We start from the raw sequence: 16,221 nt of genomic DNA on the forward strand, positions 1-16,221 counted from the left end.
CCGGGCTCAAAGTCTGTGTTGTGTTATGTAATTACTAACTTTTTGTTTCAGTGAATGGTACACTGTGATACATTTTTGAATAGGTCTTTAGGAGAGGAAATAAATTACCGAATAAAAAATACATGGTGCCATTTAAAAAAGTCATACCACTGTTCATATCTCTGTAAAAAGCAAAGATAAAATGAAGGCAATCATGCTGATTGATGTCCTCTTGAAGGCTAAAGAACATTTGCTTGAATCATTTTGTAATTTGCATCTGGACAAACAGTTTTTTAGCGTGGTCCAGATAAATGGGACACCCTGTGTGAAGCTTTTTATGGCAGCTGGCAAGTTATAGAAAATGTGGGTTCCTGAATAATGAACACCTTTTTGTACAAGTGTAAGTGACTTTAAATCTTTGTGAAGATTATTCTTATTTCTAATGCTGATTCCATTAACTAACCTGTTGGTTAGAAAAAGTGATATATTTTTAATGACAAATTTCATCAAGGAATAAATATATTGGGAAGCTGTAGTTAGTATCCCTAGTTCCCTAAACAGGCCTCTGCAGGATGTTCTTGAGTTCACACCACATATAACTCTTATTGCACATTTTTGTGACTGGAAAACTTTAACTTTGATCGATGAATTACCCCAAAATAATCCCATAATGATAGTATGCCAGCTTTTTCATTTTTATACCCCTATGTCTGACAGAATTTTCATTGCAAATAGAGATTTGTTTAGACACTTCAGCAGTTCTGTGGTATGCTCCTCCCAGTTGAGTTTATTATGAAGCTGTAATCCCAAGAATTTAACACTGCCCACTTCTATCTGCATATGTTTATGGGACACCACTTACAAGTTCTGAACTACATGTAGTGTGTTTTTTCAAAGTTCAGTGACAAAGAATTGGCTAGGAGCCAGTGATTAATGTCCACAAATATTTTACTAGTTGATCTTTCTAAAACTACACTCAATTTGCTATTTATAGCAATGTTTGTATCATCAGCAAACAAAACAAACTTGGCATCTGGTAATGTTACTGATGAATGGTCATTGATATACACAAGAAAAAGTAAGGGCCCTAAGATGGAACCTTCTGGGACCCCACATATAATTAGTTCCCAGTTGGATGATGCATGATAGCTTAATATATGTCTCTTTCCTAATAACACCCTTTGTTTCCTGCCAGAGATTTAAGATTTGAACCATTTCGCTTCATTTCCTGTTACACCATAATATTCTGATTTACTTAAAAGGATATTGTGATTTACACAGCCAAATGCCTTTGACACATTGCAAAACATTCCAGTTGCCTGCAATTTTTTGTTTAATGAATTAAGTACATTTTCGTAGTAAGTGTAGATAGCCTTCTTAATATCAGAGCCCTGTCTGCTGAATGGTCAGCATGACAGAATGTCATACCTCATGGTCCTGGTTCAATTCCCGGCTGGGTCAGAGATTTTCTCCACTCAGGGACTGGGTGTTGTGTTGTCCTTATCATCATCATTTCGTCCTCATCAACACGCAAGTCATCGAAGTGGCATCAGCTCGAAAGAGGAACGGCCTACCTGACAGGAGGCCCCAGCCATACGGCATTTCCATTTTTCCATCAGAAACCTTTAGAAATCTGAACTGTGAATTTAGCAGTATTTTATTAGTGATAAGATGGTTATAAAGTCGATTGTACATTACCTTTTCTAAAAATTTTGAGAATGCTGGCAAAAATGAAATTGGACGGAAAGTTGGTGCTATTTCTTTATCTCCCTTCTTAAATAGTGGCTTAAATTCAGCATATTTCAACCATTCAAGAAATATTCCACTAATAAGCAGCTGGTTACAAAGATAGCTTAATATGTTACTTCACTCAGACTCACATTCTTTAATTAACATTGTTGATATTTCATCATGCCCACTAGATGTTTTGGATTTTAAAGATTTTATGATGGACATTACTTCTGCTGGGATAGTGAGGGTCAAATTCATATTATGGAAGTTACTTAAAATGTACGGTCTGAGGTATCCCATGGCAGCACCTACAGAACCTGACAATCCCATATTTTCAGTAACAATTATAAAATGTTCTGCAACACTATACACATCTGTCACCAATGTATCATTTACTCTTAATGCTATTTGCCCCTCTTCATGTCTGGTTCTACTTGTCTCCTCCTTCACTATATCCCATATTGTCTTCATTTTGTTATCTGATATGACTCTCTTTCCCTTGTAATATATTTGCTTTGATATACGTGTTACAGTCTTTAAAATTTTGCAGTAGTTCTTGTAATGTGCTATAGCATCAACATCAGAACTGTTTCATATTGACAGATACAGTTTTCTTTTTATTTTACAAGATACCTCTATTCCTTGAGTAATTCATGGCTTCTTTGTAGACTTTGCTCTAACCTTTGTTAGTTTTGGGGGGAAACAGTGTTCAAATAAGGTAAGCACTTTATTAGCAAAAGAGTTATATTTTTCATTCATTCCATGAGCACTGTAAACATCACTCCAGTGAATGTCTCTGAGGAGTGTCCTAAAATTATCAGTTTTTGGCTTATCGGTTAACCTCTTGAGTTCAGATTTTACAGATTTTATATCCTGTTCAGTATTAACATCTCACAGAAGAAACTGAGAAGCCATTGACTATTGGTTTTTTAATATAATTTTGATCATTGGCCTTTCCTATAAAGATATTTTCAGTATCTGTTTGTGAGCAATTGGCTATTCTAGTTGGGAACTTTACAGTCGGAATTAAGTTGAATGATAATGTTACTAACTCAAATAAGTTCTTATTGGGAGAGTCTTTAAGGAAATCTACATTGAAGCCACCAGCAAGCACTATTTCTTTGTTTTTGGTTGTTAAATGGGCCAGTACAGCTGCAAGGTGGTTGATGAACAGATTATAGTTACTTGCAGGTACTTGATATACACTTAATATTATGAAGAATTTTTTATGAAATTTAACTTCTGTTGCTCATGCTTCCATATGCTGTTCTAGGCAAAATTTTTGAATGTCTGTGTTCTTAAATTTATGACAGTTCCTGACAGTTCCTTTATCCATTTGTGCTCTACAAAAGTGAGATGCTAACCTAAATCCTGTAACACTTAAAAGTTCTGTACCAGTGGTCACATGATGTTCATAGAAACAGATTATGTTAGCTGGGTTTGAGGACTCTAATTCATCTATACAGATAATTAATTCATTAATTTTATTTCTCAGTCCTGAAATATTTTGACACAATAAAGATAGTTGACACTTCATATTGACTGAGTTAAAATTGGGTAGAGTTGAAAATTCTTAAACAACAGCTGTTTATGCTGATGTAATAATCTAGCATTCTGTTTTTTGGTTTCTTTCTCAAACTGATGGTTTGTCTCAGTCATAACCTCTCTTAAAACTTGGTTTCTTTCTGTCCTCCCTACAACAAAAAAGGGTCTTTTCTGAACCCTGTAACCACTGGTATTTTATCACTCATGACAGTGCCTCCCCCCTTTAACTTTCCTGCTATTGTCCCAGCCATTGTACCCTTCCCTTTCCTGTTGAGGTGAAGGTCATGCCTAGTATAATCCCACCTATTGAGAGAATCAACAGGAACCACGCCGATGTGTGACCCTGCACCCAACATAAGCAGCCGTTCCAACTCCAAATTAACTCTGCTGACAGAAGAGTTCAAATGAGGTCACTCATGGTGCCCAAGAACAGATACAAACTCAACACTAGTATGCTTCAATGTTTATGCAATCTTTGCCAGTTCACACTCAATACTGTACCCAGGACCTCTGTCAATACTATTACCTGGCTGATCCATTATAACCACAGTGTCTTTCTTAGTGAAATCGTTGCAAAGTGATCCTAAATTCTCTGTCACCTGCTCCAGACCAGCAATAGGTTTAAAGAAATTGTTGACCTGGTATTCTGATCGTACTTCATGCTGCAAAAGTTGGCCAACACCTCTTCCATGGGAACTACCTAACACCAACACTCTCTTTCTCTTTATTGATTTCCCTACATTCATACTTTTCAATTTGCTGCTGAATGATTTTTGTGCCCTGTCTACATCTGAAACTGCTTGAGGCTCACCAGATTCTAACAGTAGCAAAAGGTCAAATAATGGCAAGTCCATATACATGAGAGATGCTGGTGTACAGGGCAGTGACATAGAGAATGATGACGAGTGATTCAAAGAGATTAAGGTGTGGTGAAGGTATAGAGGTGGTGAAGGAACTTAGTATCCTTAATGTAGGAGGGTAGATTTTGGGCAATTTGTTGGAAGCTTTGGTCAACTAGGAGCCAGTAGCCAGCCAAAGCAGATTATCCAGGATTGTCGTGTTTGTGGATTTTGGGGAGCATGTGGCAGGAGGATGTGCAGTGTGTTGTTCGGGTGAGGAGGGAAATGGACTCATGGGAGAGGTTCTGGGAATGTTCTAAGTATTTCAGAGTGGATTGGAGGTTATGCTGGACTTCTGTGATGGGATCACTATGACAGAGCTTGTAGGTAGAGGAGTCAGACAATTGGCAGGGACTTTCTGCCATGTAGTCACTGTGATTCATAACAACAGTGAATGAAAGGTTGGTGTTCTTATCAGGAGGCCTGGGAAAGGACAGTGAGGCCAGGTTGGAGGTAAGGAATCCCTGGTAGGTAACCAGGGGGTGGTTAGGTGGGACAGGTTGGGTGTCACATTTGGATAGTGGTATGAACTGGGAGAAGCAGGGTTTAAAGTTTTGATTAGTTTGACTGTGACTGGATGGATTGGTGGCAAGTGTCCCCCATTGTAGGGATGAGGAGGAGAAAACTAAATCTTTGACAAACCTCATATTGTTAGATGTGGGTGGGAGCAAAAATTAAGGCACTTGGATAGAACTGAATCATCTGTGGGACTGAAGTTTTTGGTGGAAAGTGTAAAAACAGTGTTTTGGATTTGTTTGGGTTCTGAATTTTTTTTAAGGATTGGGAGGGAGTTTTGGAGGATGTGGTAAACTGAAAAGGACATCTAGGCAAGGTCTCTGTGCTATGAAAGGTTGACAAGGAGGTTACTGTGGACAGGATGGATTTTGATGGATAGTAGCGCCCCACAGTGGAGGTAGGATGTCGATAGGTTGAACAATTTATGAAAGCAGTGTCTAGAATGCTCTTCCAGGTGTTGGAATGCAAGAGTTTAATTTCCAGAGATGTGGTGTGTGTAGAGATGTTTTCACAGTAACAGTATCTTATTCAGGGAGCAGTGGTGGCTCTGGGATATCTATGCCATGGAGATGTGTTTCTGCAGTTTCAGGTTTGTGAAGGATAGGGATTGGCTGAATCTGAAAAAAAAAAGGTGAAGGTTGTTGTGATAGCATTTAAGGAACACAATGTAGGACAGGGTTTTAGCCAGGAAAAGGGATAAAGGGATATTTTTCTGAACTGGTGCAGATAGATGGAGCAGGGATCCATTGGGGTGTGGATGGTTTTACGGAAACAGGAAGTGAACTGGAAATGGATGAGTGGAACCATTAGGTGGTTATAAGGGGAACTGGATGACAGAGTATATGTTTGGGGTTTGAAAAGCAGGGAGAGATTCTCCTGAGGACAATGGGAAAGTTTTGTGATGTGAAAATATTTGTACATGTGTATGTCACCATAATACATGGGAAAGAAAAAGGAAATATGTAAACTTCATATTAGGACAATGTATGAGGAGGGATGTGTTGAGGGTAATGTGTGAGGAGGAATATGTGGATTTGAAGGTGAAATGTTGGAATTAGTTGCTAGGAAGGTTTTATAACTGGGATCCTGTTGAGTGGTACATGAACCAGTGTGCGGTGCAGTCATTATGACCATGACTGGTGCTACAGGGTGACATGAAAGATATGTGAGACCACATTGGTCAGAACTGGTGAAATGTGTGTGTAACAAAACCAAGAGGGCAAAAATAGAAAAAGATGTGGATGCACAATACAGAAAAGACAAAGTAGATGTAAATTACAGGACAGTAATAAAGGACAGATGACACAAGGTTTAGGATTGAAGGGAATCAATAGGTATAGTAAGAAATTTCTGGTAGAATGTAAATAATTTAGGAGTAAAGGAGATCACTCAACAAAAAGAAGAAGTATTGAGTTGCTGACAGACACACATGAAAAAAGAAAGAAAACTTGCTGAATTTTCAAGTTATCCTTTCTTGCGCTAGAGTACAAATGTACACAGAAAACACAGACATGGATACATATGCATGCACACTTCAATGAACTATGCAGATGGGAGTTATTCTTACAACACATCCTTCACTTCCACATTCATCCTGACCTCAATCTCTGTTCACCAATTGTCCCCATGACTCCCCCCCCCCCACCCCCCCCCCCCCCCCACCCCCCGCTCAACAATCTCTCTCCCCATATCACCTTCAGTATGCATCACTCCCCATCACACACTCATGCAACACATGCCTAGCCTGTGCACCTGCTACATTTCACTCCCATATTCATAGCTGGCAAACTGACTGCTTCCTCCAAGCTGCTAACCACTGACCCGCATCACCTCTTTCTGCCTGCCACCTCGCTCTCTTTCTCCCCATCCCACTCGACATCACCCCCACCTTAACCTGGTCCACCTTCCAAATAGCACCACTGGCATTCTGCATCCTGTCAGTGCCATGCAGGGGCCTAGCTGTGTGTGTGTGTGTGTGTGTGTGTGTGTGTATGTGTGTGTGTGTGTGAGAGAGAGAGAGAGAGAGAGAGAGAGACAGAGAGAGACAGACATAGAGAGAGAGAGTATTTTTACTCTAGCTCAAGAAAGGATTACTCCAAAACCCAGCAAGTGTTCGTTTTTTTTTTTTTTTTCAATGACTTTTGGTGAGTGTTCCCCTTTCCTCATACACAACTGTTTTCAAATACAGACTGAAACTAATTGTCCTTGGCAACTCTTTCTGTGGTCTAGAATAATTCTTGAATAAAAATAACTAGTGAATTACAAATTGTTATGTCGCCAGCACATAACCTAAATATGTACTTTTAAAAGGTTTTTGCAACATTAACTGATATAACACTTATCATAATGTTAAACCATAAATCAAACTAACTACATGAAAAATAGAGGAATTGTTCTGCAATATTTGTAGTAGTTTCAGTGTAAAGTTAGTGTCATTTCTTAATTTAATTTTCAGGCTGTTTGTTATAAACTGTGTGTCCTCGAAATAACTGCTATTGTTCATTTCAATTGAAAACTGTGCTTGTGGTTTCCAGTACCTTTTATTTTGTATTTATTTCATGCTGAAATATTACTTCATTTCCATAGGCTTATCCCAGTGATGAAAAAATTGTAGCAAAGACCCAAAACATTGTTTTGAGGCACTTGTACTTACTGTTGGGATACAATCAGAATGAGAAGGTCTTTCATATTCCACCACAGAGATTAAGGTAAAATTTCAATTACTTTGTGTGATTTTGCATTTTATTTTGTGTACCCTTATATGTTCTTCTGACCAGAAGCCATTTAATCAGTGTAACAGTCTGTAAATATATTTTCAAATGTACAAAAGTGCTGAATATTATAACAGTTAATGTGTCATAGCATCTCTTATGTATAATAATGTTGGAAATGACAATTTGTTATCCATCAAAAGTATTACATACCATCACATTATATATACGTGAATACACCCTTATTCAATCATGTAACATTCTTCCCTAAACCATCTAGTTAATTTAAAATATGGGTCATACTGGAAGTTAAATTTTCGTCTCTACCATGACTACACAGTTCAGTGTAAGTCAGAGGTAGAGATTATAGATGTGATTATACATGTACATGACAATTAAGCTCAAATGTAAGTGACAGTCGAAACATGTTATAAGAATTTTCATTGAAAATTACATATTTTTGAAATCTTATTGATGATGAAAATATACAACTTTGAATATGATAATCAAAAGGCCTGTGTGAAATGCAAATAATGGTTAGACCATTGAGTGTTCAATATGCACAAAATGCATTTTGCTAAGCTTTACATTGACGTCAATCTTCAGAGCAAATTGACATAGAAAATACTCTCTCTCTCTCTCTCTCTCTCTCTCTCTCTCTCTCTCTCTCTCTCTCTCTCTCTCTCTCACACACACACACACACACACACACACACACACACACACACACAGAGAGAGAGAGAGAGAGAGAGAGAGAGAGAGAGAGAGAGAGAGAGAGAGAAACCTGGAGAGCATGGATGATTACATGATACTGGCACTGCAGCTCGACTTGAGTGAGGAGCTGTCTTGGGTGCAGTGGATGGAGAGGAGAAATGAGGCACTGTGAATGAGAGATGGGTTGTTGGCTGGTAGGAAGAAGCAGCAATGGTGCTCCGACATCAGGAACATCTTACCCACAATCTTTCCCATCTCTCCTAAAGTGGTTTGCTGCACATAATCTACAAACTATCCTGGTCCATATTCATGCCACACCTACTCTTAATGTGGAACATTAAGAGCTGTCCCATGCAACCACCTAGCACATCCTATTCTAATCACATTACAGGCATATTCTATCCTTTCAGAAGCAAGGTCACCTGTGAAGCAGTCGAGTCATATGCAAGCTCTGTTGTAACATAACATTCACACTGCCTATTAAGTGGGCATGGCCACCAAACAGTTGTCCATCTGGATGAATGGTTGCCACCTAACTGTAACCAAGAGTGCAGTTGACCAACTGTAGCAAAGATGCTACTGAGTACAACAGGCCAGATTTCAATAGTTGCTGTACAAACCAAGTCATCTGGATCTTTTCCCATGATATCAGCTTCACTGAAGAATGTAAATGTGTATTGTCCTTATAACACATCCTTTGATCTAACAATCTTCTTAGCCTTATCCTGTCTAGCCCATGCCAATCACACACCTCCACTCCTCCCCCCCTCCCCCCCCCCCCCCCCCCCCCGATCCCTCACCCATTTCACTCATTATGTACCCACATTTCCCTCTCCACTCTGCTGTTCATTCCACTTACAACTCTCCCAACATATGTCTGAATGAGATCACTGGTGCCATATTCGTATCATATCCCATTATTGCCCCTCCCTTCCAGCCATCAGCCACCCTTCCCTCCTAAGCTTCTCCCCATCTCTGTTTCCTGTCTCTTCACAATTGCTCCACACAACACAACCTCTTACCACAGTGAAGCTACATCACTGCTGCAATGTAATCAGCTGGGAGGATGAAGCTATGCACATGTCTACTGGTATTTGTGTGTGTTTTCTCTAAGTTAGCTCTGTAGAAGATCATTGTGTGAAAACTTAGTAGTACTGTTAGTGTTGTTTATGTGCCTATCCACTGCTCAATGCCTCAGTTGTATGCTGAGTTGCTAGCTTTAGTCCCTTGATTAAATATTTTAGGCTTATTGACAACAGACCTGATTTCTTATAGGGTGTTGACATGCACCCACATGCATGCACACATGCAATCACGCACGCACACACACACACACACACACACACACACACACACACACACACACACACACACACATACACACAGACACAAATGATTTTATAAGGAATTTGTAGAATAATCTCATACTGAAGAATTTTTTGTAATTGGTTCTAAGAACTCGCTTACACTGTAACAAAAGACTAAGACCAGGTGACGTATTAGTTTTTGTTTGATTGTAGACAGTGTTTTTAAATTCCTGATGCTGCATGAAAATTTGTTATAAAATGTGCTTCCAACTGTTTCAGAATCTGTGTCAAATTGTTCATCCAACTATTTCAGGTTTATGTTACTTAAGACTATTTGTATACCTGTGGTAGTTATCTTTACACCTAGCACATAATTGTTAACAGCTCTGTGGCCCGTTGGTGACAAATTATGTGTTGGCTTCTGACCTGGATTCTTTAGGCAACATTTGTTTGACAAATTTTCTGACATCAGGATCACTGAACAAAAACAGATTGCAGGTCATGTGGATAAATAGATTGTGTGAGTCCAACAATATAACAAAATTCACTGACATGAATGTTCTTGCCGTGGACAAGAGCTAAAATTCCCACTTATTCAGGGAAGCCATAGAAATCCACAAATATGACAATAGCTTCAACAATAAAGAAAAAAACTTCAAGGTGGGTGGATCCTAAATTTCTGTGCTTCAGCAAACAACCATTGTAGGTAAGAAGGAGAGCACCACAGCAGCAGTGACTGAAAAAAAGCTTTCAGTTGGTGGCACCACAGATACATATAATCTGCAGCCATAAGCTTGACTTCAGTCCACCCTCAGCACTGGTGAGTAAAGGTTTTACAACCCTCCGCCACACACCGTTAAGTGGCTTGCGGAGTATAAATGTAGATGTAGATGTAGAATGCCAAACACTCACACTGGAGGAACATCAGAAAAACTGTCAAACAAATGGCTGAAGAACCCAAGACAGAAGCCAACAGGCAGTTTGTGTTTTGCATCTACTGCTGTAGTTATGTACATATTTTTTCACTGAAATTACACTGTTAATTTTTAAGAACATAATCATTTCATATGCATACAATGGAGGCACTCTCAGTATTTGGTATCAGTAAATTTATTTCTGCAGGAATTCCTTGCTGATAGATTTCCAATGCACCTATCAGCCTTCTTTTGTGGTATAAGCACTCTACTTACATTATGTGTATATTAGCTGCACTGTCCCTATGTACTTACACAGTACAGGATGTGTAGATAAATAAGACTTCTTATTGAGTGTCATGATCAAAATTTTCTGACATTTTTCTCAGAAGAAATATATTTGTGAGTAATATTTGAACAGATTTTATGTATATGAGTATCCTATGACATTAAAATGTCCACCATCAACCCCAGAAACTTGCTGCAGTAAACTTTTGAAATACTGGAGCCCCCAAGATAGATATCAAGATCATCTGCTTTGACTGCCCTTTTTGCTTGTATCCCGAAGAAAGTTGCTTTACTTCTATTTATAAAATGATTGCACCCCAGAAATATCTGTATGCCATATTTGTCCCTAAACATGTCCTCATTTCTAGATCCTTTGCAGATTCACTGGTGACTGCTAGAACTGTGTCATCAATGCTGGTGGCTGTTGTTTAACAGCACAAGATCACCCTGACTTTTGAAACCTTGCAGATTTATTAGGTATTTTTCTGTGAATGCTATTAAATGTAATGTAGATGTGGTAACCTGAAATAAATGGCACTAAATATACTGTGCTGTGCTACATTGCTCCTCTAAACTCAGTGAAACGTGTCATCAGGGTCACAAGAACACCTTTGGTTGTATGTGTTTTAAGGAGCTTTTTTTGGATACACATCTGGCATGACATAATTGCCTTATAGGTCAAATACATACAAATTTTATAAACAATGTGCACAGTTCACGGCATGAACAGCTAGCCCTTACCACTCAACTACATGTTTACATCAGTACCACTAGGTGGTAGCACACTGCAACAGACTTTTATCCCCATTCACTTGGCATTTATCCCTCCATATTTGTAGCACATTGCTCAGATATGCCAGTTCACTCACTATGTAGTAAAATTAGATTGGTCATTAGTATATGTTATTGTTATACTGATAGAAAAACCTATTTTGTGGGATTCTGAATGAGATACAGTATATTAAGTGTTGGATTTCATCATACAGTAATCTATTTGAGGCACTGAGAACTATAAAGCACATCATCATCAATTGTGAGACTGTAGCATTTGTTCATGTTTCTAACATCTGTTGATCTTATGGTAGGTCTGGTTTATCTGCACTGTGGACAATCAGTGTATATATGAATGAACATTTTCAAAAAGCTGTCTCACTGGTTTCTCTGATGTTCACTTAAATGTCAGGTCAAAGACAGTGCACTTTTGACCCTTATGGCTCACAGCACCTCATTTGTATTCTATTCAAGTGACCTTGTTGGTAGATATTTAATCATTTCTGCAAACAGCAGTTTGTGTTTGGAGTTGGTTGTTAACTGTGCAGGAACCAGCTTTTCTGTGCTGTGTCAACATGAGATCCGTTGAATCTATCTCGAGTGCTTACAGGAAAGAAAATTACCAGGAAAAGATAGCTACAAAGGAATTAGGGCAACACAGACCAGATTCATTGTCTGAGAAAATGATGAAATCAAATAAGCATGACTACAAGCAAACATTTAACAAAGAAGTGTGTAATAAGCATAAATTCTTGTGTGAGTGGAACGTAAGAATGACTTATTTTCAGCCTGGAAGTTAATATGTTAACTAATACATGTATTTGGGATCTTCTACAGTTGTTCGATAAAAGCTCCCACTTACACAAAAGCTTAAATATTATTTCCTTCTTGCCATAAATTGTACTTAATTATGTACAAAACTACAAAATTCCACAAAAACTATTCTTTCTTTTTTCAGACAAGTTATGCATATTATTATTATTATTACTATTATTATTATTATTATTATTATTATAACTATTGACAGCAAATGAAGTTTTATGTATTTGTTGATAAGCATGACATGCTATTAATTTTACACACTCAAATTTATCTAAATTAAAAAGTTTGTGAACACCCAGAATTTATACTTACATGCTGCCACTCATCATCAAGATAATGAAAAGGATAGACTCCTACTTTCCATACAGAGAAGACGTTTAGTCGCAAACAGGCACAACGAAAAGATTGCTGTGCTTCTGTGACTGTGTGTGTGTTTTCTACTTTAAAAGAAGGCCTTTTGGCTGAAAACTCAAATCATTGTACCTGTCTGTGACTTATCTCCTCTGTATGGTGAGTAGCAATCTATGCTTTCCATAATTTTGTTGTTGATCCATCCTGGACTTTCCATTGTTAGAACTGTATTGTCAGCATGCATGACAGCTGTTTTATTTACAGCTTCAGTGATCATGAATCCACGTGTCCAGTTAGCCAGCATGTTAATGCTCAGCTTCCAGGATTCATGGAAGAACACTTGCCCTGGGTCAGATTGGCCTCACAGTTTAATGATGAGCCAGCCAGCCTGGATGTGGATTTTATGCATTTTCTCTTATCTTAGTAGGTGAATACTGAGCTGGTACCTGCCTCAGACACACTTCACAAACATTTAGAAAACTTTCTCACATTTGAATGTGAGACCCACTCTCTACTCAGACAAATGAATAGAAAAAATTCATTCTGGGAGGGGTGGTGGGATCAGTAAGAACATCTGGCCACCAGCTGTCACTAACATTGCCAAAATCCATCTAAGAAATGCCAACCCCATAGAGAGATGGCAAAAGGCAAGGAAGGAGAAGAAGAATTGGTTTTTATGAGTCTTTAATTTTCATGATTTCCATAAATATAGTTTTTCCATATATACTTATTTACCAATGACATTAGCCAAGTACGCTACATCCTCAACAATAAAGATTGTAAAATTAAAGTGTGTAACAGAATTTTACAACTGTGCCCACGTTATTTAAGAGTGATTTGCTTATTTCAATAGTAAAATGAAACAATTAAAATTAATAAATGTTAATTAGATCACACATCCTATACAGTATATTCAGCATCAGAATTATTTATATGTTAACCAGACAATTTGCAGAAGTTGCCATTAAGCAACATCACTGTTTTCCTCAGATGTAGTCACATGGAGGTATCAAAAGTTTGTTCTAAATCAGTGTCTTTAATTGAAGATAGTCACATCAGACTAGTATCAGTACACAAAATTTCATCATAAATCTTGCAAAATGCACAGCCAAATAAAAAAAAGTAAAATATTCAGGAGACATTGTCAGAAGTCAATGCAACCTTGTACACATACACACTATCAGTGGGTATGTACATGGGTTTCACTTCTCTGTGGCAGATAGAATGTGCACCAGAGTGTGTTTGTGTGCTCATGTTTAGTGTTAAGAGGCCTGGTATGGTGCATCACTGTGAAGGATGCAGAGATGTCACATACTCATGTGAGACAGTGTAATCAGTATCAGACAGAGTTTGATAGGGACCTCATTGTTGATCTCCATTTGGCTGACTGATTGTATTGTACAATACCTAGATTTTGGGGCATTTGTATATTACAGTGGCCTGATGTTGGAATGCATGGGGGTAGCCATACTCAACATCAAAGTTCCATTTGACCACATCTTACCAGCCCAAGAGACGTTCACCATATGGTGCACTGAGCTCATCATACCACTCCACATCTGTACCTGCCATCTGAGAACAAGTAATGGATTCCTTGCAACATTCTATGTCCCCTCACCCTCACAACATTGGTCAGAGACTAGCAACAGTCAGACAAAGCAGTTACCACCCCAGTCATAGGCTGCCCTTACCACCACAACACAGTCAACTATGTTTGGAGTGATGCTTCATCTGGGTAGAATGTACTGCTGCTGAAAGGCATCACAAAGTGTTCAGCAACAAACTGTAGTTCTGCACTACATTGGATTACCATCGTTGGTGAGTATGCAACCTGGGGAGAGGTCCCATTCTTCCAGTTTTTTGGGTAAGCAGAGTGTTGTTAACTCTTGGTGTCATGGTGTGGGGATCCATCGGGTAAGACTTCAGTTCATGTCTGGTTGTGGTTGAGGGAACTGTGATGGTGCAACAATATCTAAAGGACATCCTGTGTTCTCACATGTTATATATCATGCGATACTGTCATGGTACATTTTCAACAGGACAATACTCATCCACATATGGCCAAGGTCTCAATGAATTGTCTGTAGGATGTTGAGGCACTCCTGTGGCCAGCAATATCCTCAGCTCTGTCCCGAATAGAATATAAATTATGTGGGACCAGCATGGGCATCAACTTCATGTCAGTGGATGCCACAGACCAGATACAGCAGTTGTGGGTCAGATTGGCCCAGGGGAGTACAAGCATGATGACACCCTTCCCAACTGAATCAGAGCATTCCTCCAGACCGTAGGTGATTGCATCATTGTTATGCTAATTAGGCTCATATTGCCAATTTCTTTGTAAACTTCACTTAAATTTCTGATCACTGAAATAACATTACATACCCTGAAATGATAATTAAATCAAGACCCTAAGTTGCCGACAGGTGTTGATATACATCAACTGGGACAGTTGAAACTGTTTGCCCCAACTGAACTCGAGATCTCCTGCTTACATGGCAGACACTCTATCCATCTGAGTCACTGAATGCACAGAGGATAGTGCAACTGCAGGGATCTATCCCTTGCACGCTCCCTGAAAGACCCACATTCCCAACTTAATGTCCACACACTACGTTCATAGTGCCCCTGCCCATTACACTCATTACTAGTGGCAGACAATCTTACCAAGTCCCGTAAGAGTTCGGGCAATGCATGTGCATCTGCACATATATCACATACCCTCTTAAACCATAAAGTTTCATTTCATTTCCTCCTCCTTTCTGGGTCCTTCACCTATATTGCCCAGCAGTATATTAAAGGCTTACACACAGAATGTCTACATAATTATGAAAATTCAAATAATTTGCTGTTGTAGCAATATTCATAATCTTACATAACAAGTTACAAAGATGAAATTTGGCATAAAAAATAAATGTCATGTGCCAGCATTTTATACATCAACTGAAATCAGTTGTAGTCCATATTTCTTATAAAACTCACAGTTGCCTGCATATAGGGACACAGAAAGAAAAGTGAAGGAAAAGGTTATAGTGTCCAAGAATGATATGAAAAAAGCAGCACTATAATGACTTGGAAACCTGTCCTAGTTAAGCACATAACTTCAAACAAAATCATTTTCCTGAGGATCAAAATAACCATAAACCAATCACACAGCCCTATATACCACAATATCTAAGCAGAATCAAATAATGTGGAGCCACAACATAAAGGTAATATGGTTGAGCTGAAATCCTAGCTGAACATATTACAACTTAAATCTAAACACAAAACACAAGGCAGCAAAATCTCCAGATCATTTAGTAGACAAAATTTTTAAATTATCCCTCAGAGACAAATCCATCTACGTTACTCAGTTACTTAATGGTCTATCTCTGCTTGTAATTTTTTTATTGCTGTTAACTACAACATCCAGAGATGTTTTGCTCTTCCAAAATTCCATTCCTACACATCTCTTCATTTCCATGAAGATAACTGACAAATCAAAATTGAGTATATTTTCTATGAAGATACAGTGTTTAAATGAATCATCATTCACTACATGCCTATCTGATCCCCTCAGTTTCTCTTTAAATTTACTAACAAATACATGCAGAATACTTCTCAGGCCAGCCTAAAACATTTCTTTCCAAAATTAATTAATATTGGCCAAATTTATTCCTTAAGTTCAATA

The 16,221-nt window shown here is 38.4% G+C and overlaps 1 protein-coding gene across 4 annotated transcripts in view; it reads left to right on the forward strand.

Annotated features, from left to right (window-relative positions):
* Positions 1 to 16,221, forward strand: part of LOC126297705 (protein unc-79 homolog) — an 810,295-nt gene that overhangs the window by 398,382 nt on the left and 395,692 nt on the right. For all 4 annotated transcript variants that reach the window (XM_049988834.1, XM_049988837.1, XM_049988836.1 and 1 more), the window contains exon 26: positions 7,257 to 7,378. In XM_049988834.1, the coding sequence (XP_049844791.1) occupies positions 7,257 to 7,378 (122 nt within the window). The remainder of the gene's footprint in view (positions 1 to 7,256; positions 7,379 to 16,221) is intronic.

This window comes from Schistocerca gregaria, chromosome X (assembly GCF_023897955.1).
Source record: "Schistocerca gregaria isolate iqSchGreg1 chromosome X, iqSchGreg1.2, whole genome shotgun sequence".
Taxonomy (NCBI): domain Eukaryota; kingdom Metazoa; phylum Arthropoda; class Insecta; order Orthoptera; family Acrididae; genus Schistocerca; species Schistocerca gregaria.